Source organism: Haemaphysalis longicornis, unplaced genomic scaffold, assembly GCF_048455015.1.
Source record: "Haemaphysalis longicornis isolate Haplotype H1 unplaced genomic scaffold, Haemaphysalis longicornis Haplotype H1 scaffold_263, whole genome shotgun sequence".
NCBI classification, from domain to species: Eukaryota; Metazoa; Arthropoda; class Arachnida; order Ixodida; family Ixodidae; genus Haemaphysalis; species Haemaphysalis longicornis.
In genome coordinates this window covers 148,106-172,966 of record NW_027526322.1, presented here as the reverse complement: position 1 = coordinate 172,966, position 24,861 = coordinate 148,106, and the positions used below count along the sequence as shown (strand labels likewise).

Sequence of the window (24,861 nt, the reverse complement as noted above, 5' to 3'; positions counted from 1 at the left end):
TTCGCAAAATATCAAGGTGAAATTCGAACGAGAAGTTAGTAAAAGAATCAAATTTATGCAGTCACAGCGGCTCAAGAAAGCGCACATTAGCAGCTTCGATTGTCTGTATCGACAAGGATGCCAGCGTTGCCCGCCACTGCAGTTTGCTCGGAGAGGTAGAGTAAGCCTTCTTCACGCACATGGCACCTCCCTCAGTTTTGCATTACGGCCAAAAATAATTTTAACAATGCATGTTTGGTGCCTCTTTTGAGCGTTTAATGACCTTTTTCATTTGTACATGTCTTTCATCTGCTGGCGCATGCTGTGGCCTTTTGGGTGCAAGAGCTCCTTTTCTAAAAATTGCAGTCCGCAGCAGGACTGTCTTTTGCGTGAAGTAACTCCGCACCACTTCCAAGCCGACTAAGCCCTGAGCATGTGCATCTTTCTCAGGGGCTTCGTCCAGCGCTGGCACTGCTTCATGGCGCGATTCCGCTACAATTCCTTCTAAGGGTAGCGTTTTGCACGTTGGGACGTCATTATACAGGCGACGTTGGCTAAAGGCAGCCGCGTTACCAAGTGACTCCGGCAGCCCGACCACCTGCTTATTGCGCCGTGCGCACTGATGCGCTGTCCGCACGCACGTCAGCACGTCCAGTCATAGTTGGATAAAAGCTTTAAAATTTTGAACGTACTTATCGGGAAATTGTGTCCTCCAGGAACATAGTAACCAGGAAAAAAAAACACCGTAACGCTATGGGACATTTTCGGTGTTCGTAACTGAGAACGTAGTAACCAGGAACGTATCAATAGGGTTCTACAGTATTTTGTTACATTACTGCTTCATTTCTGCAAGCAAATCAGCTCCAGGCAATTCGCATCGCACGAAATGAGTTGCAACAAAGGGGCTAATAACGGAATGCACCACGCTGTTCTGAAAATGTGCGTGCGCTTGGCTCGGTGAGGTAATTGCGTTTGCAATTTAATCTACTCATATCCCGTCAAGACCGCACACTATGCACAGTACGAACATCTATCACTCTCAAATCACTCATCTGCAGATGATAACCTGCTGACAGAGCCCACTGCAACACCATTCTCGTGCATTCCGATGCCACTCCCCCCAAAGTGCTTCGAGTGTTTGGAAGTTCAGCATAAGCATTATTCTGTATGCACAAGAGCCCAGTAGCAGGCTGAGCAGGCATAAAAAGGGGGAGCGGACTCACCTTCTCGCCATCCATGAACCTCTGCTTCTCAGTCAGGTTGAGGGTCTCCAGGGGAACGTCCACCTCAGATCGTGACTCATACTGGATGGTGCCGTTGTCGGTGCTCACCACCCGACCCTTCCGGCCCGTCATCTGCAATGTGAGGCCACACGTCCCCATCATGCACGAACCACAGGAGAGTTGGCCGCACCTTCCTCAAGAGGCTGGGCAGGGACACGCAACGCAAAGAAAAGAGCTTTGCAGATCGCACCCCTAAAGTATGCACAGCAGTGACAGAGAGGTGACGGTAGCGGCGATGACAAAAGCCTCACTCAAAGCTCGCCTAAGGAGGGGAAAAAAAAAGAGAGAGAGAGAGAGAGGAAGAAGAAGAAGAACAAGAAGAAGAAGAAGAAGAAGAAGAAGATTTGCAGAACAGAACCCCGTCACAAGTCATTGGTCCTGCCTGCCCGCTCCCCCCAGCAACTGGATGCCTTGTTCTGTGGTATCACGAGCGGCCCACCTCGGCGACATTCTCGGGGCCCCCGAGCTCGTCGATGAGCTGGTCCAGGGTGTTGGGGGGCAGCTTGTCCCCGAGCTTCTCCAGCCGGTCGAGCAGCTCCTGCTTCATGGCCGCCGCCTTCTTCTCGCTGTCCACCGTGGGCATGCTCCGCACGACTGGCTGCGGGACGATGCCTGCACCACAACAGCCGGGCAGTCAGGAACAGTGGGGGAGCTCAATGATCGCAACCTCCCGCTGTAGCGAAAAGATCACTCAGATCACTCAGAATTTGTATCCTTTCTCTGGCTTTATTTTCTTTACCCTAAAACCTCCAGCCTTGCATTTCGAGAGGCTTGGGACACATGCAACAATCTCCCCAATTATTTTGCTAGCACATAAGCACACTTTAATACACGAGGTAAGTCTTTCTCTTTATAGAGGTTGCGTATCTGCAATGGCTGCTGTGCTCGGCACTTTTGAGCTTCTAACACACATCTTCGTCGAAAGCCCATACTTGCCGCTTAAAACCCATGCACAGCTCTGTGCAATGCCTCAAATATATTCTATTACAACCCATTACTTATTCATGAGCTCAATAAACCATGAATCTGCCTCATTTCCCCTGATTTTTTGGGTCTGCATAATAGGCACCATTAAAAATTGCTGTATGCTTTCACTGTGAAAAAGAAAATTATTGACATCCCTAGCAGCTGTTTAATTAGATACGGCAGTGCGCGAGGCCTGTACACCAGCCTTGCCATTTGGCACCCAAGCTACACATAAAAACCGTTGGAACGCACACAATGGCATGCCAAAATTAGAGAGAGAGGCATGGGTCCAATCAAGATGGGTGGCACAACTAAAAACATTATCAATTTGAGGGGGAGATATTCGGGCCCTTTCCAGAAGCCCTCCAATCAACCAATTGGTCAAAACAGCATTGCCCCACACGAAGCGGGCAGGGCCCAAAAAAGGGACGTGTACTCACCGTTCCCCATGGGCTTCTCGTGCTTCTTCTTCTTTTTTTCTTTGGTTTTTTGCTTCTTGTTTTTGCCCTTAGATTTGCTCTTACGACTGGCCCAGGGATCTTTGGGGGAAAAAAAAAAAAAAGACCATCAAAGGAGCCAGTTGAGCATTTCAGTGCAAAGCAAACTCCTGTATGTATCGACACAATTCTCTTATCTGCACGAAAGCCGCTGTGTCCTTGCAGCAGCGCGAGCGACTCACCGTCACTGTCCGAGTCATCGCCGAAGGGGTTGAAGTCGTCCTCTGCGTCCGATTCGGCGCCCGAGCTGCCCTCGGACTCCTCTTCCGCGGCCGAACTGGACACAGACGGCTCAAAGTCGCTCTCCGGCTCGCTCTTCACCTCCGCGTCGCTGTCATCCCCCGATGAGGCTTCCCTGTAGCGCTTCACCCCCTGCCGAGCCTGTCGAGCACTTTTCCGCTTGTGTCCCCCCGACGACGACGACGCCGGGGGCGGCGAGGGGCTCAGCTCCTCCACAATACCACCCAGCCCCAGAAGCTTCAGCGTCTTCTTGCGGTTGGGTGCTGGGAAGTGCTTCTCTATCAGGGTCTGCAGGACGCCCCTGGGAAAGGAGCAGGAGGAACAGGACACGCTCTCGCTCGACCACATCTCACAGTGCTTTTAACAGAGTTCGTACAGGCTTCAAAAGCAAAAATTCAAGGGTTTTCAAGGACTTTTGAGGACCAGAAAACACATTTTCAAGGTCGCCATCTAATGTTTTATCTGGGATTATTTATGACTTTTTCAACACAATGCAAAAGTTTTTATTGCACAATACCTAAGCACACTAGTGCACATTTAGATAGGCGCTAACGGGTTTGTGAATGCTCCCCCAGCTTTATTTTTTATTTCATGGTTGGTATTTAGAGGTTTTTCTTTTTTCTTTGTGTTTTGATCAGGCCGTTAAATTTGAAAACTTCGTTAATGTTGCCTGCATTGCCTGCTTTGTCAGCAAGAGTACCAAGTGTTGCTGCAAGGCAAGACGAACTAAGCACATGCCCACCATTTGCACGCAAGAGCAAACGCAGGTGCAGTGTATAAGTAGGGTTGTTCGTTTTCGGGTAAAACCCGATTTTACCCGATTCTTGCACCCCGAACAAGTTTCAGGAGAATCGGGTTAAACCCGATTTCTCCCCGAATAAACCTCCCTGTAGCGATCTGCACAATCGTGAGTTGACGGTCTGCCGTTCTCTCCTGGCGCCCCGCTCACAAACAAACGGGTGCATTTCACCCTGCTGCTTGGAGAGTAGCGCTGCAGTTTTTATCCACGCTTTCTAGACAGGTCGCCGTGAGGGCGTACATGCACCCCCCCCCCCCCCCCCCCCTAAAAAAATGCTTGCAGAAGAAAGTGGGAAACACGTTTGAGGCCGGCCACGCTTCGAGTACATTGTGAACAAATTTAGGGTGAAAGAAAAGCAAAGAAATCTGCCCCTTTGCCCACTGCAGATTAGTCTCGGGTATGTGCACCTGCTTCCAAGAATTTCACGCGGAAGGGACGGGTGACCAGTCGGTGGGGGAGAGATTGAGCGACGAAGACGTTTTGTGTACAGGTTTTTTTACCAGCGTGGGTTCCAACCCGCATTATTATCGCTATTCTTCAGCCAGCCTCCGTCACGGTGACTTAGACGCGCTCGTCGGTCGGCCCTGCTGAGAGCCGTGCGTGGTGTCCTTCCTCCCCCGCGCATCACGCAGCTGGTGATATCTCCTTTCGAATGGCCACAAAAGCAGGGAAAGAAGCCACTGCACTCAAAATCCTGTTTTGACAGGAGCAGCAAAATTCTGGAAATTGTGGTATTGCTCTTTTTCGAAGAACTTCTAAAAAGGGTCACGTTTTTTAGTGGGTGGGGATAAAGACGAACGAAAAGAGAATGTGAACAAAACGCGATCCAAGGTTGGTCTCTTAGGTTTTCTTCCAGTTTTTCTGTGACGAAGTGAATCAGGCTTCTGATTGGTGCGAACTCTAACCAACGAGACGCATATCGCCATCCTCACTTAGCATTACCAGGCGCGTCTTGTGAGCGCAAAGCCACCGTCGCGGACATAAGGCGGCACCGGAAACTTCAGCGTGGAGATGGGAAGAAAACGAAAGACACTGGATGACTGGTGCAAAGAACATGAAGATCTCCAGATCGCAACGAAAGACAGTGAAGGCACCCGCACGTTAGTGTGCAAATATTGCAACACCGAGATGGTCACCGATCCAGCGAAGAAGCCCTACGACCGAATTCGTGAGCATCTAATGTCATCTCGTCATAAGAAGTTCAAGACGGCTTCCAAGGAAGCTGAGACTGCGGGAACGTCTCAGCAGATGCTTTTTGATATGTCCTGTAGACAGCGTGCGAAAGAAACTGAAGCGGACGGCGTTATCCATGACTTTGTTCACCCCCTAGCGTACAGCGGAATAAGCATGCACCAGGCGGACGGACCACTGGGAGACTTCGCACGCAAATACTGCAAGGCCGCGAAGACCATGCCAACAGGACAAAGACTTCGGCTGAAATACCTGAAAGAAGCTTTTGACAAGGACATGGAGAAAATCCGCGATGATATGCGAGATGTGAAAGTGAGCGTCATCGTCGATGAATCCCCAGACATCACTGGTGTGCCTACCATCAACACTCTCCTGTGCTACTATAGCCAGAAAAACGTGAAGAAGCACGTTGTTCTGGTCGACGTCGACAGGGTAAATGCATCGAACAGTTACACGGTGGCCAGCGCAGTTAGCAAGGCGCTCCTGACGGTTGGCAAGACGTGGAAAGACGTTGTGGCAGTAGCCACACCATACCGTGAAGGGCTGTTTTCTGCATTTGCTTTGTTTTTGACCGTGTTTGTACCTGGCTTGTTTTTAGCGGAGTACATGCGAAAGATGGTTCGAGAAATCTGTCAGGCTGAAGGGATCCAAATCTTGCATGTGAAAGATATAGCACACCTTATTCATGTGAGTGTTGACCATGCCATTTCTTTACCATGCATGTCTGATGTTCGATCCGTAGTGATCAAGTTTGGAGCGTTATTTAAGCACGCTAACAAGCTTTACCAAAAGTACACTGAAATTTGTTCTTCTAATGGCCTCTTTGGACCTGACATTAAGAAGCCACCTTCTGTTGTCCCGAATCGATGGCAAAGCTTCTACAAGGCACTTGTGGTAGTCGTAGAAATGTGGAGCTCGTTAACAGAACTTGCTGAAAGCTCGCATGATAGCAGCAAAGCGGAAGCTATTCGAGGGATACTTTCTGAAAAAGAAGTTGTTTATGCGAAGGCAATCTTGATGAGAGATGCACTCGGCCCACTTTTGGAAGCCCAGAAAACGCTTGAAAGTGGGAAGCTTTTGATGCCCGGCTTTGATCACCTGGTAAACGTGAAGCTGCAGCAGATTGTCGGGGAGCTTTCGGCGATGATCGGTAAAAGCGATCAGGCCAAAGCTGTTTTGTCTATGTTACCCAAGCGCAGCGCTAATTTAGTAAAAACATGTTCTGAAGAGTTCTGCACGAAACTCGCCACAAAATGGCGCTGCACTCTTGGACGGAACGTCTCAGAAAAAGAGGAAAACCAGCTAACTTTGTGGAAGTTGGGAGCCGTCCTTGATCCGTTTCAGAAGCGTCTGCTGGGGCAGTCATTTGAGGACTACCGACCTCTGTTCATGTCCGTAACCGACAATGTAGATTCCCTTAATGACGAGTTCAACCAGTATTTGCTGGAAGCGAGCCCCACAAACCCAGCTGTCGAACTAATCGAGTATTGGCATGACTCTACTTCTCGCTACCCAAGGCTTGCAAAAGCTGCACTGACATTGTTGTGCCTAGCTAATGGTAGCTGTGATGTGGAGAGAACTTTCTCCCAGCTGAGATATGTTCAACGACCGGACAGATCTCGAATGGAGACTGACATGTTGCGCATGCAGATGATAATGTATGTCAACAAGGACGTGTAAAAAATCGATGACCAGATTTTCGAGAATAAAATGTATAATTTCTAAGAGTCAATGTTTACTGATTCATTCATTTTCAAACACCACTGATTCATTTTCAAACAAACACAAAATTTCGGGTAGTATACTGTATTTGCTATAATACTCTGGTGTCTGTCCCAATTACCAGCTTGAAACACCAAATTTAACGTGTTATACTTAAAAAGCCCGTGATACGTTTTGATAAGCTCAGTGTAAGTTCTGATAAGTACAACCGTATATTTAACCCGAAAAAACCCGAAGTAAGGAATGGTTTCGCAAAAAACCCGATTTTTCCCCGAATATCAGTTTGAAAAATACCGCCCGATTTTTACCCCCCGAATTTGAAAAAATATAAAACCCGAAAACGAACAACCCTATGTATAAGGCACAGAACATATGCATTGAGCGAGCGTCCACAGACTAGATGGAAGATGCAGATAGAGAACTGAAGCTGACTTTCACTGGATTGTATTATGACATTGACTGGATTGAGAAGTGCCTGCTCCCAATGTTGTCTCGTAATAATGAAAATCCACCGAACTTGTAATTTCACGCAATACACTGAAACTTGATTGTTACAATGTTTATTTACATTTGTTAACACCTAAAATCCACGACAAACACTTCAAATTCTTGTAAAAAGACAGGGCCATTGGTTCTCTCCAGAAAAACCAAGGGTTTTCAAGGACCATTTAAAAATTCCAGGACTTTCCAGGCCTTGAAATTGACACTTCTAATTTAAGGGTTTTCAAGGTATTCAAGGACCTGTGAGAACCCTGCTTTAACTTACGTATAGCACAACAAGTGAAGGAGGGAAACACCCCTGCCCCCGTCAAAGCGCAAACACACGAAAACACTCCACATGGTCATCCACCGTGCTGCTGCAGCAGCACTCACTTTGCCGTAGAAACGAAGTCCGAGAGCTCTCCGCCTTGTTCCTCCAGCTGTTCCAGCGTCCGGGCTTCTCCCGTCGACTGGAGGCCAATCACGACACACTGGAAGAAGAAGAGGCAGACCCCCGGTCATCCCCTCTCCCCTCGGCAGAAAAAAATAGAGCGCACCTTGTCATTCTTGACGGCCTCCCGGGCCAGGGACACCACGTGTGGCACCTTGGAGGCGATGCAGAGGTACTTGAAGAAGCGCTGGTGCGAGGCCCAGAACTGGCCCCACATGGTCTTCTTGATGCGAGAGTCCCCTTCCATCAGCTCCGCAGCCTCTTGGAACATGGCCCGTGCGTCCACCCACTGCGTCATCCACCACCCAAGGTCACAGCATTACTCCTCCCTCACTCGAGGCTGACAGAGACAACTACTCCCACCAGCAAGACTTCAGTTGTATTGACAAACTGTATTCCACAGAAGGCTGCCCCGAAACTCTCGTCGGCCTGCTCACAACTGTCTTCCTGCACACTGTCAGTGAGGCGTTTTATGACATTACTAAGGCAAGCGCAGTTTAAAAAAAAGTGGATAAGAAAAATTCACCGAGCAGCCTTCAGTTTCATCAGGAAAGAACGCTGCTGCTCTAGGGTAAAGGTTAAAACAATAAGAACTGGTGCCCACAAACGTATGCCTGCATGAAATTACACAGTCCAATGCTAGGGTTACATTCTCTTCGGCAAGTTAAAAGGCTCCCCCATTACGATTAAAAAAAAGGGGGGGGGGGGGGGTGGGGGGGGGACAATGTGAAGAAACACACAACGTGCACATTCATAACAATGGGAAGGAAACACAATATAAGCACTCATTTATATGTGTTGAGTTTTCACTTTGCCCCGATTACTCGCGCTGTTTTATTACTCAGCAGCCACGAACCAACTAGTCCAAAATTGTACCTTACTTTAAATTGTACTTTAAAAACAGTATCCTAACTTGCAAAATGCTCATCATGAGTAATTGTGAATACTGGAAGTCCACTATTATATTGGCAGCACACTTCCAAGCGCACCATTGCCCGACCAGACTGCACCCACTGTGAGAACGACCTCACATCCAGACAAGAACACAAATGCTTGTGAAGCGATGCCTACCAGTTTCACCGATTCGTTGTACATGGAGATGAACTGCTTGGTCAGCGGAATCTCTTCAATCTTGAAGGACACACCAGCAAAGCTCAGCTGGCGGGCCATGTACATGCCTCTCAACTGGAAGGCAAGACAAACCAGGGCCTATTATTAAAGAATCGCTGTAAACTGCCAGGTTCAGTATCAGTTGCAGCAGGCGTCCCACTGGCTCCTCAAAAGCAACAGCCACACTACAAAACAACATGGAAACAGAGGGCGAGTTCACAAAGGGGTCATGAAGACAAAATACAAGTTCATTTTGTTAGAAAGATTTCGTGCTTTATAATGCCCCCAGCGCTTGTCCGAAGCAAACGATGCTTTATTCACTGAGAAATTAATAAATTTAAGTTAAAGTTTTGATCCTCTCGCCAAATCGTTTGCTTTCGTGACGTCTGCTATGACATAACAGGAACCGCTCTGCAGCTGATAGCGGAGCCTTGTTTACCGTTAGTCAACCTAGACCATACCGTGAAGGGCTGTTTTCTGCATGTGCTTTGTTTTTGACCGTTTGTACCTGGCTTGTTTTTGCTTAGGTAGAAAATAATCGTTTCGTGAAAGATTGTGTTCGCTCGACGAATATGGTCACGCAAGACACTGTCGCTTACACCATTCGGCCAGTGTCGTCTGAGACAACCCCAAAGCGCCGCAGTGCTGTGCAGCTAAAACAAGCATAGTGCGTGTAGTACTAACAGCAGTAACGCATCAGTTCTTTTCTGTTTACGTGTACTTTTGTAACTTCCACTGTTTACCCCACCATTCTTACAGCTATAAAAAGAATGTGCCCTAAATTTTAGCTCGTTGAGCAAGCTTAATAGCCCTGCTTCCCTACTTAATTTGCATCTCCATTGGCCGGCCTCGGCCAATCGCAGAGCAGTCACATATGACATCATATGTTCTGTTGCGGGAAATGAGCCAGTGGGTTGCATGGTTATTCCATTTTTTCCCATTTATATAGCTTATTTGAGCAAAGTTTATGTTAAAAGTGGTGTCAGTATGATTCTAACGAGGCAATCTTTCGAACAAACAAACCTTGTGTTTTGTCTGCATGGCCCCTTTGAAGGGGCTGCGCGAGATGAGGGACCAAAACAAAGACACGCAGAGTGCTAACTTCCAACTTTAAAGGGGCACTGACACAAAATTTTGAAGGCGAGATAACGTCGGATTGGTGGGAACACATATACATCATCTGCAAAATATCAGCGGCGAATACAGCCTAGAACATATTTAAAATCAATTTTGAAATGTGCGAAACGCAACCGAGCAGCCAGCAGAGGACCACGCGCAATTGTAAATAAACAACATCCAAACACGTCACAAGTTTGTGTTTGCCGCTTCCGCACTACCGGCGTTTTACGCGGGCTCGCCCGGCTCGCCGCTCCAATCGGAGGGCCGGAGGGCGGAGCTTCTGCTCTCGAGAACGAACGACCCGATCGTTGGCGGCGGAGGCGCCGTGATTTCGTCAGCTAATCGGGCAGCTGGCCGCGACCAAAGTTCTACAGCGATTCCAGGCACTCTGTTTCTATTACTGTTTATTACCATTGTATGCGAAAGCGCGCCGGAGGCACGAAAAGCCCACTGAGTTAGCCGCACGGTCGCTGTGCAGGCGGCGGCCACGGCCGCGAAGTGGCCCAGGCCGGCGCAGGTAGCTCGAGTGATAGCTTGTTACCGCTGCACGAAATTGTCCCCAAGTCCCGACCATAGTGGCTTACATGAGAAAGGAGCTAATGATGCGATGGCGGGTTGCATTAAAAATTGTCATCTGCACCGCTTACGAGAGCGGCACTCGAATATCCGCCGCAGTGCTGAGCCGAACACATCTGCAGGCGGACCTGTAGGCAGACCGGCCGGCTGCTCCCAGCGCGCGTCTTGCCACCCACCGTCTCGAGCGTCGCGCGTCGTTCTTTAGCCGCGGTAGCATTTGCACTCGCAGCGCCTGCGTCACATCAACGGTCGCTTTTTAATTAAGCGCCTCACGAGATCAGTACGTGGGGGCATTCGCAGAAACTGCCGTCGATGCGGATTCGACAGTGCTACGGCGGCTCTGCTCTGTGATATCCCTCCGACGGTCACGTGGTCAGCTTTGTTCACACAAAATCCACAAAATCCATCGTTTCACGGCACTGCGACTGGCCGCATTTAAAATCCCTCTAATTAAACAACCGTCGCACGCTGAAGCAAATGAGGTTTCTACAGGTTATAAGTAGGTCACTAGCTACTTATCGCAACGAAAAAAACAAGATGCTAAATTTTTGTGTCAGTGCCCCTTTAATACCACAATCCCGGTATATAGTGTGGTATATATGTGGTGATCAGGTTTTGTGATACAAGCTGCTGTGTGTCTTTATATTATGGCTAGGGGTGTGCGAATACTTGATGACAAATCAATCGAATAGCACAGTGAATTGAATATTTACTATTCAATTTTTCGAATAGTTAAGTAGATTTTTCGCATGTGCCCAGCTACACCATCTGCTCATGTTCAGACTAATCGGCAAGCTTCATCCACATCGCGCTTTAGATTAGTGCACCTTGCATATGCAAATTTTACTGCTGAGCATGGAGTAATTTGCGGTAGCAGCAATGAGATCGTTCCTCCATGTTGGCGACTCCGGCCACCATTTTGAATTCTGTGGCCGGATGTTTACACGATAGGGCAGCTTTTGGTAAAGCAATCACCACAGCCGTAGTTCTGTTTTTGATAGCGCCTCTATTAAGGGGGGACGTGGCTTTCAAAATCAACTTTTTTATTTCTTTGTGGATTTTGATGAAAATTGGCACAGCAACTGTAAATGCTTCTGTGGTAACACCATAAAAATTTCAAGGTAATATATTGATAACTTTTTCATTTATTAAATTTTCTTTCTGCTCCGCTTGTACCGAGCTTGAGCGACTTATAAAACATGATAGAAAACTTGTTCGGAGTGCTTTGCATTCCCAAATGAACGGACGAGGTCGTGACAGTTTTAGAATTTTTTTTTCACAACACAATGTTTTTTAGTTTTCATTTTTTTAGAGGTTAATGAGCAACAGGCATGTCGACTGCGAACGACTATTTGAATTAAAAAATCACAAAAAATAAATCTGGAAAACCAAGAGTGTCACGACCTGAACTGTTCATCAAGGAATGTATTGCAAGAAACGGAATCAAAATAGACCCAGCGGTCACAAAGAAATCCCTGGTACAAGCGTTACAGGTGGCAAAAAAAACTGTTTTGAGAAAACGGCTTCCGAAGTTGCAACATAGGTTTCACTCATCAAAAGTTTTCACGGTTGTAGCCTTTCATGTCCTTTTGAACATGGGGCTTCTGGAAGGCCTTGCCTTGAAAATGGAGTGCCTTTTACAGCCTTTCTCTTTCCACAAAACATCATTTTCAGCTCCTCTGCGAACAGTACATAGCCCAGTTAGCAGACCAAATGGAGGGGGAGATGGCTTTCAATGGGCTTTCAATGCAAAGTAGGTTAGCTGGTTGGCAGTATCGCACTGGACTACTTCCCTTTGCAGTGTTGTCCCCATGGCAACAAGTGAAGCGTTTTTTTTACTTAAATTTGAAAATTTCTGGCTTTTATGTTTTATTACTTTGCCTGGCGCAGCAATTTAGTACTCATACGTGCAGGTGTTCATTGCCAAAAGTTTGCATACCATAAGGGTGCAAATGAGCTACTTTGAAGCTTGGTATAATACTGCGCATAACTCCAACTTTGATGGAAGGGTTTTTTTTTTCACTACTTTTGACGGCATCCAACATTTCTCGCAGCACAGTCAGTATGCCCTAAGCCATGATTATATGCATTGGTGTCAATAAATTCCCTACAAAAATCACTGTTAAATACTGCGACAGTAAGGCAAATTTCTAACGCAGAGAACATATTTTTATTCCTATATTCCTAAATCAAACCTGTTTGCATGATTATTAGAAGCGCACGGGAAACGTTGCGCAAGAGAGGCCATATGGCTCGCGCGCATCACAGCGCACGCTTACCGCGACATATCGTACTTTGATTATCCCTGAGATGGCTTGTCAGGTCGCTTTTAAGATTAAATCTAACGTCGCAGGCATTAATTACAACTACTGGCGTTCAATTGAAACCGGTTGCGCAGACATGTGATGCTGCAATGCGCGTCGGCTATGCCGTGCGCGCCGCAGCGTTTGACGCGTCGACCGTTTCTTTCCCAAGGGTGGCGAGCCCACAATCAAATCACAGCAATAACTAAGCGTGTAAACATCGCAAAGTGAACTTTGTGAAGTGAAGTGAACTTTTAAAAGTTCACTTCACGAATCGATATCGCAAGCACGCACACCGCGTCACCCTCCGGGGTCTGGCGACGGTAGAGTCACGCGCCCCACGAAGCGTTCGATGACCTCCGCCTTTCGAGTCACACAATTTCCCGTAACCTGGCTCGTGATCTCAGGCATTCCTATCGCGATAACGTCCGTCTTGAATACCACCGATTGAATAGAAACTTGGCCGAGCGAAGTACCGAAAATGAACTCGAACCGCACGCTACGCAGTTCTGGCGGCCGCCATCTTGCATTGCACCGCGACACCCAATCAGGAGGGCCGTCTTGGCGCAGCCCGACCGGAGGACGAATAGCGCTTCAGCATCTATTTCTAGCTTCGTTTGTGCGTATTTCTTTTCTGCCGTGGACCCCAAGCTCCACTGTTTATCCAACCACGCACCACTAGTGCAGGTTGCGCCAATTTTTTCTTTGTGCGCTTTAGTAGCCCTAGAAAGACTATCACCTTTAAAATGGTATAGTATGTGGGAATCGTAGAGAACTGCGACCTGCGATCCCGAGCCAGCGCGCGCACTTTGAGAGACTTGTGCGCTGAAACCAGTCCGGCGCTCCGCTGCTCGTTGGCCCCCCTGAGAGATGGCACCACCGATCCGCGCGGCGGGGGCATAGGCTGTGGGGATCCCTGTGCCCCCATGCCTTGTCCGCACACGTGTTGGGGCGAGCTGGTAGCCGCCATTTTGGGTAGCCGGCGCGTCACAAAGGTCGTGCTCTCTTCACGACTCCGCGCGACGCGCCGAACCGGCTCGCCACGAACGTGTGCGGGGGGCGAGGGGGAGGGACGACCTGTTCGTCGCCTTCTCCCTCGCCGCCCTCTTCTCGATCGCCGGAGGAGACCTCCTCTCCCCCACCCAAGCTGACGAGCGGCCCGCGAGAGCGTGCCGCGGGGACTCTGCCGAGAGATTCTGCCCTGATCGGTCGCCACAGGATGCCTCCCCTGCTCCCGCGGCCGTGATGACGGATATCGAGGTCTGAGCCCAGCGGCTTGAGCGAGCGACAGGAGCCACTGTCTCCCCGCAAGTGATAGCCGTGTTGTCTGGTATATGCCCTGTATTTGCCAGGCAATAAAGCCTCATTTTGGATTGCCGGAGCCTGTCTACCGCATGTGAGTACTCGAACCCGTGCGCGAGTCTTCGGATTCCGCAGGGCTAGTGTACGGTGCGTAAGCGTTCTCTAGCGAAGCTAGCCGGGGTCCTCTGTTATCCCGTACGTTAGCCCACAAGGCGCACGGGCGGCGCAAACGTGTTCGTGCGGGAGACAAGGAGAGTCTCGTCGGAGGCCCAGTCGGGGCAGGATCGGCGGATCAACGCGGCGGTGACGGATACATGTATCTCAGGTGGGAACTTTGTCGCACGCCGCGAGTGCCTGCCTCCCGTTCGTGGTCACGACCCGGACAGCGGATTCGTGAACGCCGTCGAGCCTTGTGCTCACATGCTTTGGGATCCCCCGAGTAAACCGCTGTGCTTTGGCACTACTGTCTACTGTGTTCTCGTATTGGCGAATCTCTCTGGGCTGCTGTAGGCATGGGAGCCCGCGTGGTTGACACGACGGGAGCTAGCGTGGGGGCCTACCCCAGAGTGCTGGCAAGGTCCCCGAGGAACCCCCATATCCCACAAATAAAGGGTTGCGCATACGCATATGCCCCTTGTGCTAATACTCGAGCAGCCGTGAAAGCATTTGAATTGCAACTGTTTGCTGTGAGTAAGGCTTGCCCAAACTTGTGAGTCAGAAAATGCAAAATTCAGTGGCCGACCGTTTCCTACCTAATTAAAAAAAAAGGAAAACACCCCTAGACCCGAGTCACACCGGTATTAAAATATCAGTGACGCAAAGTAGGTGCAGCCATATTGGCCGACCTGGACACCGTGGCGCACACAGTCGGGGCCAGCCCGCCCCGCCGGCTGACCTTCATGTCCATGGCAACCAGCTCCATGGCGCCGACGCCTCGCTTCTCGACAGCCGAGATGAAGTCAGAGAACTCCCGGAAAGGTGTCCCTTCACCCCAGATGCCTAAGCGAGTCATGTACGCCATGTTCTTCGGCTCTGACGCACCTGCAGTCAACACAAGGGGCAGCCCCGCTAAGTGCGACGCACAAAAGCTCACGCGCACAGGCAACCACCACTCCTGTCACACGGGCACTTCAAAGTCAATCGGAAAGTTCCAGGACAAGTGTGTTCCGGGTAACTTTCCAGGGGCAGATACAAAATAGCAAGGTACAATAAATATAACACACAACTCCCATGTTATGTCGAGTGTGATTTGCCTCCACTGGGTACTTCCGAAGCCTCCATGCCTTATGACATGCTGTTGCAGTATCACTCAATCACTGTTTGCTCACAAATTAGCGCAGCAGCTGTGGCATTGCAGTCGTAGTGCTAAATGGTCATAAATTTTGCTCGCGTGTGTGAGCAAACTTGACGAACCGCGCTTCTACAGGCCGCTGTTTTAGACAACGGACTCATTCTGCCGCTTGGCTGGCCCTACCTGTTGCACTGGCGTAGACCACTCGTGCCTTTGGGAGCTTGTTCTGCAGCTCCAGCACGGTGAGGCCAGTCTTGGTCGGCTTGGAAGAGCCCACGGGGCAGAGGTTCTTGGCTTTGTGGCACTCGTCAAATACAATCTAGCCGCTCCAGTCAAGGGCTGTTACAAGATACACAAGACATTCTACATTTTACTGCTCAGTATAATTGCTGCTTATAAAGTAAACATTCATGCAACAAGCCCGGGTTTGGCCTCCTAAACACCAGTTCACATCAGGCTGACACGGATTTTTCCTCAGTGACAAAACTCTCCCGTGCACGGCATCGCACACACACGGTGGTGTGTACACCACCATCCCTGTTCACCACCGTCTAGAGAAGAAAAAAAAAGAAGAAAGGATACGACGCCATCGAAGTCATCCCCACACCAGTGGAGAAGCTGCTTGAGCCGTGTCTTGTACTTGCCGCCGCTCTGACTCTCGCCGATCAGGGAGGAGTACGTGGAAAATATGACGCCCTTCTTCACACTTCCGTTCACCTTCGAGGAAATCTTCGCATATTTGAACTGCGACAGGAGAGCGAGGCATGTTCGGTTAATTAAGCTTGGGGTGCACCAATGCAAGGCCACAAATTCAAAGAAAAGCCGGACCAACAACTCCAACGAGAGGCCATCACTGATGCAATGCTAGCACTCCTTCAAACAATCCTTCCTCCTCTGCTTGCTTGTTTAACCAATACTTCACGCAAAGCTATCAAAGGAACAAATGCACCATGGTGGCATTATTGTCCCACTGAACACAAGGTCACTCAGCTGCTGCATATTTTGTGTGGAGGCATGAAACAAAAATGCACAAGAAGCCTGGGTGACCTAAAATATTTCGTAGCCCCTTCCACTACACCCCAACAAGGCCAAAGTGTTGCTCCAGCTTTCGACCCCCCAATTTGAAGTGTTTTTGCTAACTGGAATTGTGAAAGTGCCACCATACATGAAAAAGGCCAATATTTGGAAGAAAAGAAAACGCTTAAAGCAGCACGCAACACTTACCTTGTTTAAAGAATGAACCTCAATTTTTCCAGCACCAATGTCCCGTAGGTCACGCTCCGAGTCGTACTTCAGGTCATTAGACACGCTCACCCTATGTGGAAAGAGACCAGAATAATCACAACCTCCTCTTGCGTCTAACACGCAAAGAACCATGCCTAGTGGGTAGCAGCTAGGCGTGTCGTGCATACATTGTGTACTAAGACGCGAAGAATGCCACTGACAGTGTTAGCCGATTCTGTACCATTACACGACAGCAGCTGTGGCCAGAGTTGGGAAGACGGTTGGTGAAATTACCCTTTCTGCTACCGAACTAGGGCCAGTTGAAAGATTTCCAGTAGTGTGGTGTCTCCTTACTGTGTTTCAAGCGGTCTCAGAGAAGTGAAGGGATGGGGAAGCAGCAAAGGTTTTCATCAAACAATGGAATCTCTCTTTGAGCACCCACTTTTCACCCATGATGTTAATGCTATTCTCAGAATGGGCAGTCACCTCCGGACTACACTAATCTCACAAGGCCACTTTATATACTATAATTGCCTAGTGGTTCACGAAAATCGATGTCATGATCTAGAGGACGTACAGCGTCTGTGTCAAAAAGGACATGATGGAATGAGTCTTGTTGGAACGCAAAATGACTGCGCACTCACGTCAGGTGGTGAAGATCAAATGACACGTTCTGTTGGCAATAAGGGCAGAACGGGGTGGGTGCCATTCAGGTGGTACCATCTTTTTGCAACAGAAGGCGTGTAGGCATTCTTGGCGATGCTTTTGTTTATGAATACCTCTGCTACCCTTGGTATTTGAAGGCTCCTCGGAAGGTACCCTTTGGCGCAATAGGGTCCCATTGCGTTGAAAGCGCGGAATCCATTTCCAGGCGTGGGCGACAGGAGAGGAGGGCGGTAAATGCAGTGCTCTTCCTGGCAGCGTCACGTGTTTCTTGGTTCCACAACTGGAAGTCCGTGTGACCTGGTGTCTGCCACCACGGAGCAAGATATAAAGAAGAGCGCCGACTGTGGCCCAGAAAAATTCTTTCGCTCGGGCCGATAATGTCCACGCGCCGCCGGCCGCCCAGCTTTCCCTTTGCTCTCTTCCTCCTTCGTTTGCCCTCTCGTCGCTGTGCCTCTGTATATGGCTCTTCCCTTCTTCGCTCTCCCCAGAGACATCGTTTCTTTCGCAACGTCGCCTGTCGTATGCCAGTCCTACTATGCAGGAGGAATGCCTGCACGCGCGGAATTTAAACACCCGTGCGCAGCCGGAATAGACGGCGCAGATAATCGCACGCCACCGCATACATGGCGATCGCTTATTCCCTATCGGGGGGCGTTTATTCTGACATTATGAAGACCCGCTAAAAATATTGTACTAACCCAGAAGATGTAAGACGCAACTGAACGACGACGAATTTAGAATCACCAAAGAATGAGCAAGAGTAATATGAAACGCCACAACATGCCGTCTAGCGTGACTCTGCTTACGACAAACCGATGAAGCGCAAAAATTACCCTCTGTTGTTGGCCCGCTCTCCGGCCGGCTGCTTAATTATTTATGCCGCTTCTGCGCACGAACAATGCTTACAAGGGTCGCCCGGAGTCTCCATCGGCAAACGGCAATGAGACACACATTTCTGTGCCAATGACTGAATTGGACGGCTGCCCTGTTGTAATAAGTGTACAAAAACACTGTCATCTTGATAAGGCACCCAAGAATATCAAACGCAACCTTCATTGTAACCCATACCGCAACTTACCGCCCGATGTTCACATTCGCTCTACGGTCGTGTTATCTCGTCGATAACGCCGTGGACTCCAAATAAAATGCTACGATTTGTATGGCTGCAATTATGGGCCTACGAGAGTTCCCGGCGTTTTTTTTTCTTTAAGCGGCTGACCAGCAAAACAACCGGCTCGTCAAACCTTTTCTTTTGGCGAGTCATCACCACAGAGATATAGAATCCAGACGAATTCAAATATCGCGAAATGAAGGCTTGTGAAAAGACCGCACTGTCAGGGCCTCGATCTTGAGCAGATTGCTACGTCGCGGGTGATGTTATCGCGTTTCTGTTATTTTCTGATGAGCGTGTGAGTGCCGGTCCGTGTTCTAGGCACACTCTGTTTTGGACGTAAGTTGGAGAACGGCGAGAAAGCTGAGGCAACTTTTATAATCGCTAGTGATCAGAACCAGTTGCTCCTTTCGCCTTTTGTAAAACCTGTTAAACCACAGCCGAATTGGTGTTTACAAATTTACAAACGGAGTCACATTTTCGGCAAGCACTGCGCAAAAGGTAGTGTTTGTATAGCAGCCATATGTCTATATGTGCGCCCTACATTTTGTTTTCCCGCCATGCAAACCAATCCTTAACGCATCTTTGCCGTGCCGTATGACCACTCAATTCCTTCGAGTTCGGGTTACCCGGAAGGTGCTGTCGAACAAGTTAATCAAGCCGTGCGAAGGAGGAGCGCAATGAACGCGAAGCGGCGCCAACGCAGGCCCAAAGCACTCAGTGCCCAAAACTACCGTCGCCGAATCAGACGACAAAAGCCGACGGAATGCGTTCCGCCAACGCGCCCGCCAGAGCTCGGGGAACGCCGGCCGCTTAGCCGCCGGACCATTCGCTGCGCCATCTACATTGCGCTCCGCGAGTTGTGGACATTAAGAGCCCGCAGGAGAGAGAGAAGTCGGCGCTCCTGTTTATCTTGCTCCGTGTCTGCCACAGTAAAAAACACCACTACCGAGGGACAGACAAGTGCATTCAATGGCCTATTTTACTTGCACATGTAGTCAATGTCTGCTGGCGCATGCTGCAGCCCCTTAAGAGCAAAAGCTTCTTTTCTAAACGATGCAGACTTTTGTCCGTAATGGCATTGTTGTTTGCATGAAAGTAACTCAGCACCGCTTTAGAGCCAACTACGGCCTTAGCATACATATGTGGCTGCCAGAGATGCCACCTCTTCCTCCCTATCATCACCACGATCTTTCTCGGAGGCTTCATTCAGTGCCAGCGCTGCTTCATGGCGTGATTCCACTCTGATTTCTTCCAAGGTTAGCGTTTCGCACGTTGGGACGTCATTACACAGGCAACATTGGCTAAAGGCAGCCGCGTTACCAAGCGACTTTGGCAAGCCCAGGACTGCAAAAAAGCCACAACGGTGACCCAGGCAGCCCGACCGTCACTCGGCGCCTCTTGTAGTGCCGCACATGCTGAGGCGTAGTCCACAGGCACGTCAGCACGTTTTTGTTCACAGTAAAATGTATCATCTGGTCGTAGTTGGAGAAAAATTCTAGAATTTTGACCCTACTTACCGCGAAATGATGTAATCCAGGAATGTAGTAACCAAGGAAGGGGAAAAAAAAACACATACACACACACACCACTATGGGGCATTATTTGTGTTCACGATTGAGATCAGTAGCCAGGAAAGTATTACCGGTTTCTGCTGTATTTACACCACTTCGCGAAAAATGTGTTTGAGTATGCAACGATGTTGGCTGTAGGGTGGCCTGAATATGCCTTCCAGAGTTCTTGCATGACATCGTTGGGATCTGTTAATACGCAAGCCATTTGAGGTGTATTCGCACAGAGCGCTAAATGTTCCGACACGGCCAGTATGCTTCGCAGCTCAGCTTCAAAAGGTGAACAGGTGTTCATCTCGGGCACCGCTGTGCCATCTGTGGTGCTCCCGGCGATCTCCATGCTACACCAATGCATTCCGCCGCGAATACTGGCATCAGTCTACATATTTTCCCAGAGCGTTTGCTGATTTGGAGTCGTCATTGAGCTTGTTGTCGGGCCTGGGGGCGCCTTCTTGGTATGTTCGTCTTGGGATGCATTACGACCTGAGTGGTGCGTTCCCAGCAGGCAATGTGGCCGGATCGAGTAGTCTTCCGTTATTCCAGGCCATAAGAGCCAGGCCTTTGCTTGCGAATTCGTGTCTCGCAGCGTTCTGGGCGATGGTTGCATCAGTTAAAGGCTAACTGCACTCAAAATTTCAACCTCTTAAAAACGTTATTTTCGTATAGCCTGCATAAAAATACTGGTCGATACAAAATATGATGGTTGCAGCACACGCATCTGCGGCGCAAATTATTACAAAAAATCGGAAATTTAGAAACCGAGATTGAGAAGGGTGTGGCCATTGCTGCCAGGCTGAAGTGATGCTCCAGCCGGTCCAGCCAGCGAGCGAGCAGCCGGCTGGAGTGAACCTGCACGCAACACTCCACTCTCGCCACAGCCCCAAGAGAAGTGCGCTCAGCGGAGCTCGACTGGTTCTCCTGGCTAGCCGTAGGAAAAAGCACAGGGCCGCCCCCGCAGTGCCACTTCCGCTTCGTGGCTGTTTGCACTATCAGCCCGCAGAAGCAGTGTCGTCTGCGAGGGAACTATATTAAATTCTTCTAATTAATTAACCATGCATTTCACGGGACTACCAATCCTGTCCCGGTTGGTTTGGTGGTACGTACTGTACGTTCAAAGTAAATTTTGCCGAGGTAAAATTTGAGTGCAGTTGGCCTTTAATTTGTTCAGCGGTGGTAGAGCCACAGAATTTTTAGGCGCCGCTATACGAGTGTGTCCAGGTGGGTGAACCGCTCGGTATAGAACGTCGAGATGTTTCAGGTGGGTGGCGGGGAAGTTGTACAATGGAGCCTTATAACATATCCTGCCCCGTGGCACTGCCCTTGCCAGTCTACGTGTTGCCATTTGAGATGCGCCGCCATACTTATTCAACATACGCAACGCCAAGTGTAGCCTCAGCTTCCAGCTCGACTTCAGCTAAATTATCCATTGTTGCTGCTGGCTAGCAGCAATCCTAGAAGTCTGATCCCACCTGAAGGAACTGAACCAGTAATGATGTGCCTGCATGGGTGCGACAGGAATGACTTTCTGCCTGTGTGTCCCCAGGCCATGGTTAATGCTCACCAGATGGACCTCTTGCGACCCAAGAGGTAGTTCTCATGAATTATGCCTGCTATGGTTCGGCCCTTGCCCACACCAGCGCCATCACCTGCAGGGGAAGAAAAAGCGCACGCAGTTCGCACAGGTTACAATTCAGGAGTGATTGCAAACATGTGGCACGCTTCTTTATGAGTGCCTGAACAGAGGTTCATGACACTGCAAGCACTGCACAAACTCTCACTGATGGAATGACAACGCTGAACGTGACACATATATGTACATTTTAAAGCTGCAGAACAAGCTGCAGTAGTGTGTGCATTAGTGGAAAATTTATTCGCTTCCCACTCCAGCTATGCAGCACGAACTAGCCCCAGCTAAAGCCCTGTTATCGCTCGAATGAAGTCATTCGAGCGCTCAATCACCGCCAAGACTGGGAAACCGAGAACCATCTTTTGACCAAGTTTCTAAATGATATGATAGGAGATTACTATGGCCCAAAGGCACTGAAGTCCAGAGAATGCCAAGTCATTAACAGAGGGTGAATCTGTGATAGTTACGCATCTGAATATTAACAGTAGCAGTGACTATATCAGTGTATACGAACCTTCAATCTCCGCCCTTCCCGCCAGCATTTTCTAAGCCCACACCAAGCAAAAAAAAAAAAAAAGTGCCCTCAAGCTAATATGTGTGCACAATTTCACATAGGCACAGCGTGCAGAATCCAGCCTTAGACCGCTACACGCATGTGACCCCAGCAGGTGCCTCACTGTAGTTACAACCAGGCCAAGCCTGATGCCAGAATTTCCGAAGATGCCTTTTTGTCTAAACACGGACACTTGAACGTAAAACTGTGCATGAAGAACCAACTAGCCCAACATGCTTTCCAGACACTCCCCCCCTTCAAAAAACAAACTGACCGAAACAGCATATTTTGCACGGCCAGCTATATGACGAGCTGCCAACGGCTGGAATTAGTAACGTGCAGAAAAAGAAGGGGGTGCTGACCAATGAGGAAGCCGGCCCTGCTTCCGTCAGGAAGCAGCACTTCGTGCTGTTGGCTGGCATAGACGATGGCTTCCAGCTGGAGGGCTGACAGCAGGCCTCGGTCAATGGTCTCTTCAGGGATGGACAGGTTGTACCACACCGCCGGTGGCTGCACACTGGACAGCGAGCTCGTCTCCACCACAGGGTCCGGGTGCCTCTCGCCTATCTTCACTGCGATCACACACACACGGGGAAACAAACGGGTGCTCCTGGTGAACACGAGAAGGGCCAGAGCCACACGCGTAGCTTCCAAGCAGAGCTGTGCTAGTGCGTGACCCTACCTGCTGCTGAGCTTCTTCCTCACTAAGGTGAACAGGACAAGGTCACTTTCAGTTAGAAGGGCTGGCAGCACTGCGATGATGCGTCATGACGTACGTGCTTAAGCCAGGCTTTGGCTTGTAGCCAGGTATGCATACATCACATTTTAGGATGACCCTAAAGCCAGCAGCACCACTCCACTACTGCGGTTAAGGTACAGGAATACCTAGACATTGGTTTCAAATAGTGCAATGTTATCAGTGCCATTCAGCGTGCATAAACCAGTCACAAACTATGAATGCCAGCCAATTTGGAGTACTGCTGAAGTGTTCGCTAGGCAAGGGCAATTACAAACTATGAATGTAGTTAATCTAGACTACTGCTGAAGTGTTCGCTAGGCAAGGGCAATGACTCACATTTTGAGGGTGTGTACTCAGCATAGGTCTCCGCGAGTCCAAGCTCTTCTTCCTCTTCAGCATCCTCTCCCGTCTGTTGTACCTGCACAGCACGGTCGCCATACAGCTCGTCCGGGCAACGACAAAGGGCCGACACGCAGCTGCACCAAATCAACGAGTTGACTAACCTGTCCAAGTTCATCTTAGCAGATATTCAGAGAGGGTCGTCGCAAATACTTCCCATTTTGTTTTAACTGCAAAATAAATGGGCCTTGACAGGTAACTGTTTCACTTGTAATTTCAAATGATGCTGCTTCATAGCACTGTGGTGCTTCTTGTTTTGACATGAAACTTCAGATTCAGACGGAATCCTAACAAAGTAGTGCCACCACTGTTGCATGTAGATCAAGCTCTTGCTTTCCAAAAAAGCTCTTCAGGAAAACATCCTCTCGTCATTTTCCTAAAGACCATCAGACAATTCTGTGGAACAAAGGCTCCATTTGCTGCTGCTACTTTGCTGACTCCGAATTGACATTTAAGTGCAGCTTGGCAAAAAATAACAGAGAAAACGGGGGAGTACTGTTTGAGGGCATCACATGCAAAACATTGTCTTAGTCGCCAAGCTGCTGGATGCAATCTTAGATGAGACTCAAGAGCCCGCAGTGCAAGACTCCGTAGACTGTTCACTAGTGCCCCTGGCTGTGCTCACTGTGCTCCGTACCGCAGAAAGCAGCAGCCACGGGCAACTTTTGCCCCACAACAGAAACTTGACCCTTCGTCACGAGTGCCCACACACATAACAAACACGTAAGTATGAAGGGGGGCCCGGGAGAAGAGGGTAAAGAGGAAGGACGCACCTGCCCAGCCATGGCCCCGCCGGGCCCCATGGCGTACTTCATGTCGAACTGTGGCCGGAACATGGGGAACATGGGAGTGGCGCCGTTGCTGCCGGCCTTGAACCCGAAGGGAGGCACCATGAAGTAGGGGGCCTTGCCGCCGTCCATGCCTAGGGAGGGGGGCCCCCCCTGCTGGAACTTGCTGGAGGAGCCCCCGTGGTAGGGCATCTGCTGGGACATGTGCTGAGCCATCTGCTGTGCCATGTGCTGCGCCATCTGCTGGATCATGTGTGGTGGCAGGAAGTTCATCAGGTGCGGGGGCACTTGCTGCGGCAAGAGGAGAAGGCCCTCCTCCAGAACGCTGCCCCCCGCCAAGCACAGCCCCCCACAAGCTGCGGCATGCATGCACGAAAACAGTGGACGTTTGCACACTTCTTTGCATGCAAGAAACTGCGTGGAATGGTGCGCTTCCACTAGGCTAAGTGTGGCTCACTGAAGGGCTAGCAACAAGGTCCCAAGGGGAAGGACAACATTTCACGTGATTGTACTTGTCCCGATTTTTGCTGTCATTGTTTATCTAATTATCCTCTCACTGTATGTGGAGTTAACCTCATTTTTTACCCTACTTGATAAATAGCACAATTACGGGCATTATTCTGCAGTGACAGCTGCATTGCTGACCTCATTTCTGGCACCATGCAAACTCTTATCCTTTCGCTCCATGCACCAGCAACACGCACCTTCAAAGTTAGGGCATATGCCTAGAATTGAAAGTCGTCTCACTAAGGTGAATGCGAGTAGCAAACAACATGCTTCGAATGCTCGTTGCGCCTGCAGAGCCACGTAATTACCCTGGACGCTGCCTTTCCGAGCGTTTTCTTGCTCGCGCCTCATTCTTTTTCCTCTATGA

General features: G+C 49.5%; 1 protein-coding gene across 3 annotated transcripts in view; it reads right to left on the bottom strand.

Annotated features, from left to right (window-relative positions):
• Positions 1-24,861, bottom strand: part of Sno (Protein strawberry notch) — a 36,516-nt gene that overhangs the window by 7,703 nt on the left and 3,952 nt on the right. Inside the window, exons 3-17 of one of the 3 annotated variants that reach the window (XM_077701470.1) lie at positions 23,973-24,278; positions 23,137-23,218; positions 22,424-22,633; positions 21,443-21,527; positions 16,534-16,624; positions 15,892-16,053; positions 15,493-15,628; positions 14,914-15,059; positions 8,680-8,793; positions 7,715-7,897; positions 7,551-7,648; positions 2,908-3,266; positions 2,669-2,767; positions 1,702-1,874; positions 1,203-1,334 (exon numbers count right to left, since the gene is read on the bottom strand). In XM_077701470.1, the coding sequence (XP_077557596.1) occupies positions 1,203-1,334; positions 1,702-1,874; positions 2,669-2,767; positions 2,908-3,266; positions 7,551-7,648; positions 7,715-7,897; positions 8,680-8,793; positions 14,914-15,059; positions 15,493-15,628; positions 15,892-16,053; positions 16,534-16,624; positions 21,443-21,527; positions 22,424-22,633; positions 23,137-23,218; positions 23,973-24,278 (2,376 nt within the window). The remainder of the gene's footprint in view (positions 1-1,202; positions 1,335-1,701; positions 1,875-2,668; positions 2,768-2,907; positions 3,267-7,550; positions 7,649-7,714; positions 7,898-8,679; positions 8,794-14,913; positions 15,060-15,492; positions 15,629-15,891; positions 16,054-16,533; positions 16,625-21,442; positions 21,528-22,423; positions 22,634-23,136; positions 23,219-23,972; positions 24,279-24,861) is intronic. The other 2 variants (XM_077701471.1, XM_077701472.1) reach the window with 2 other exon arrangements.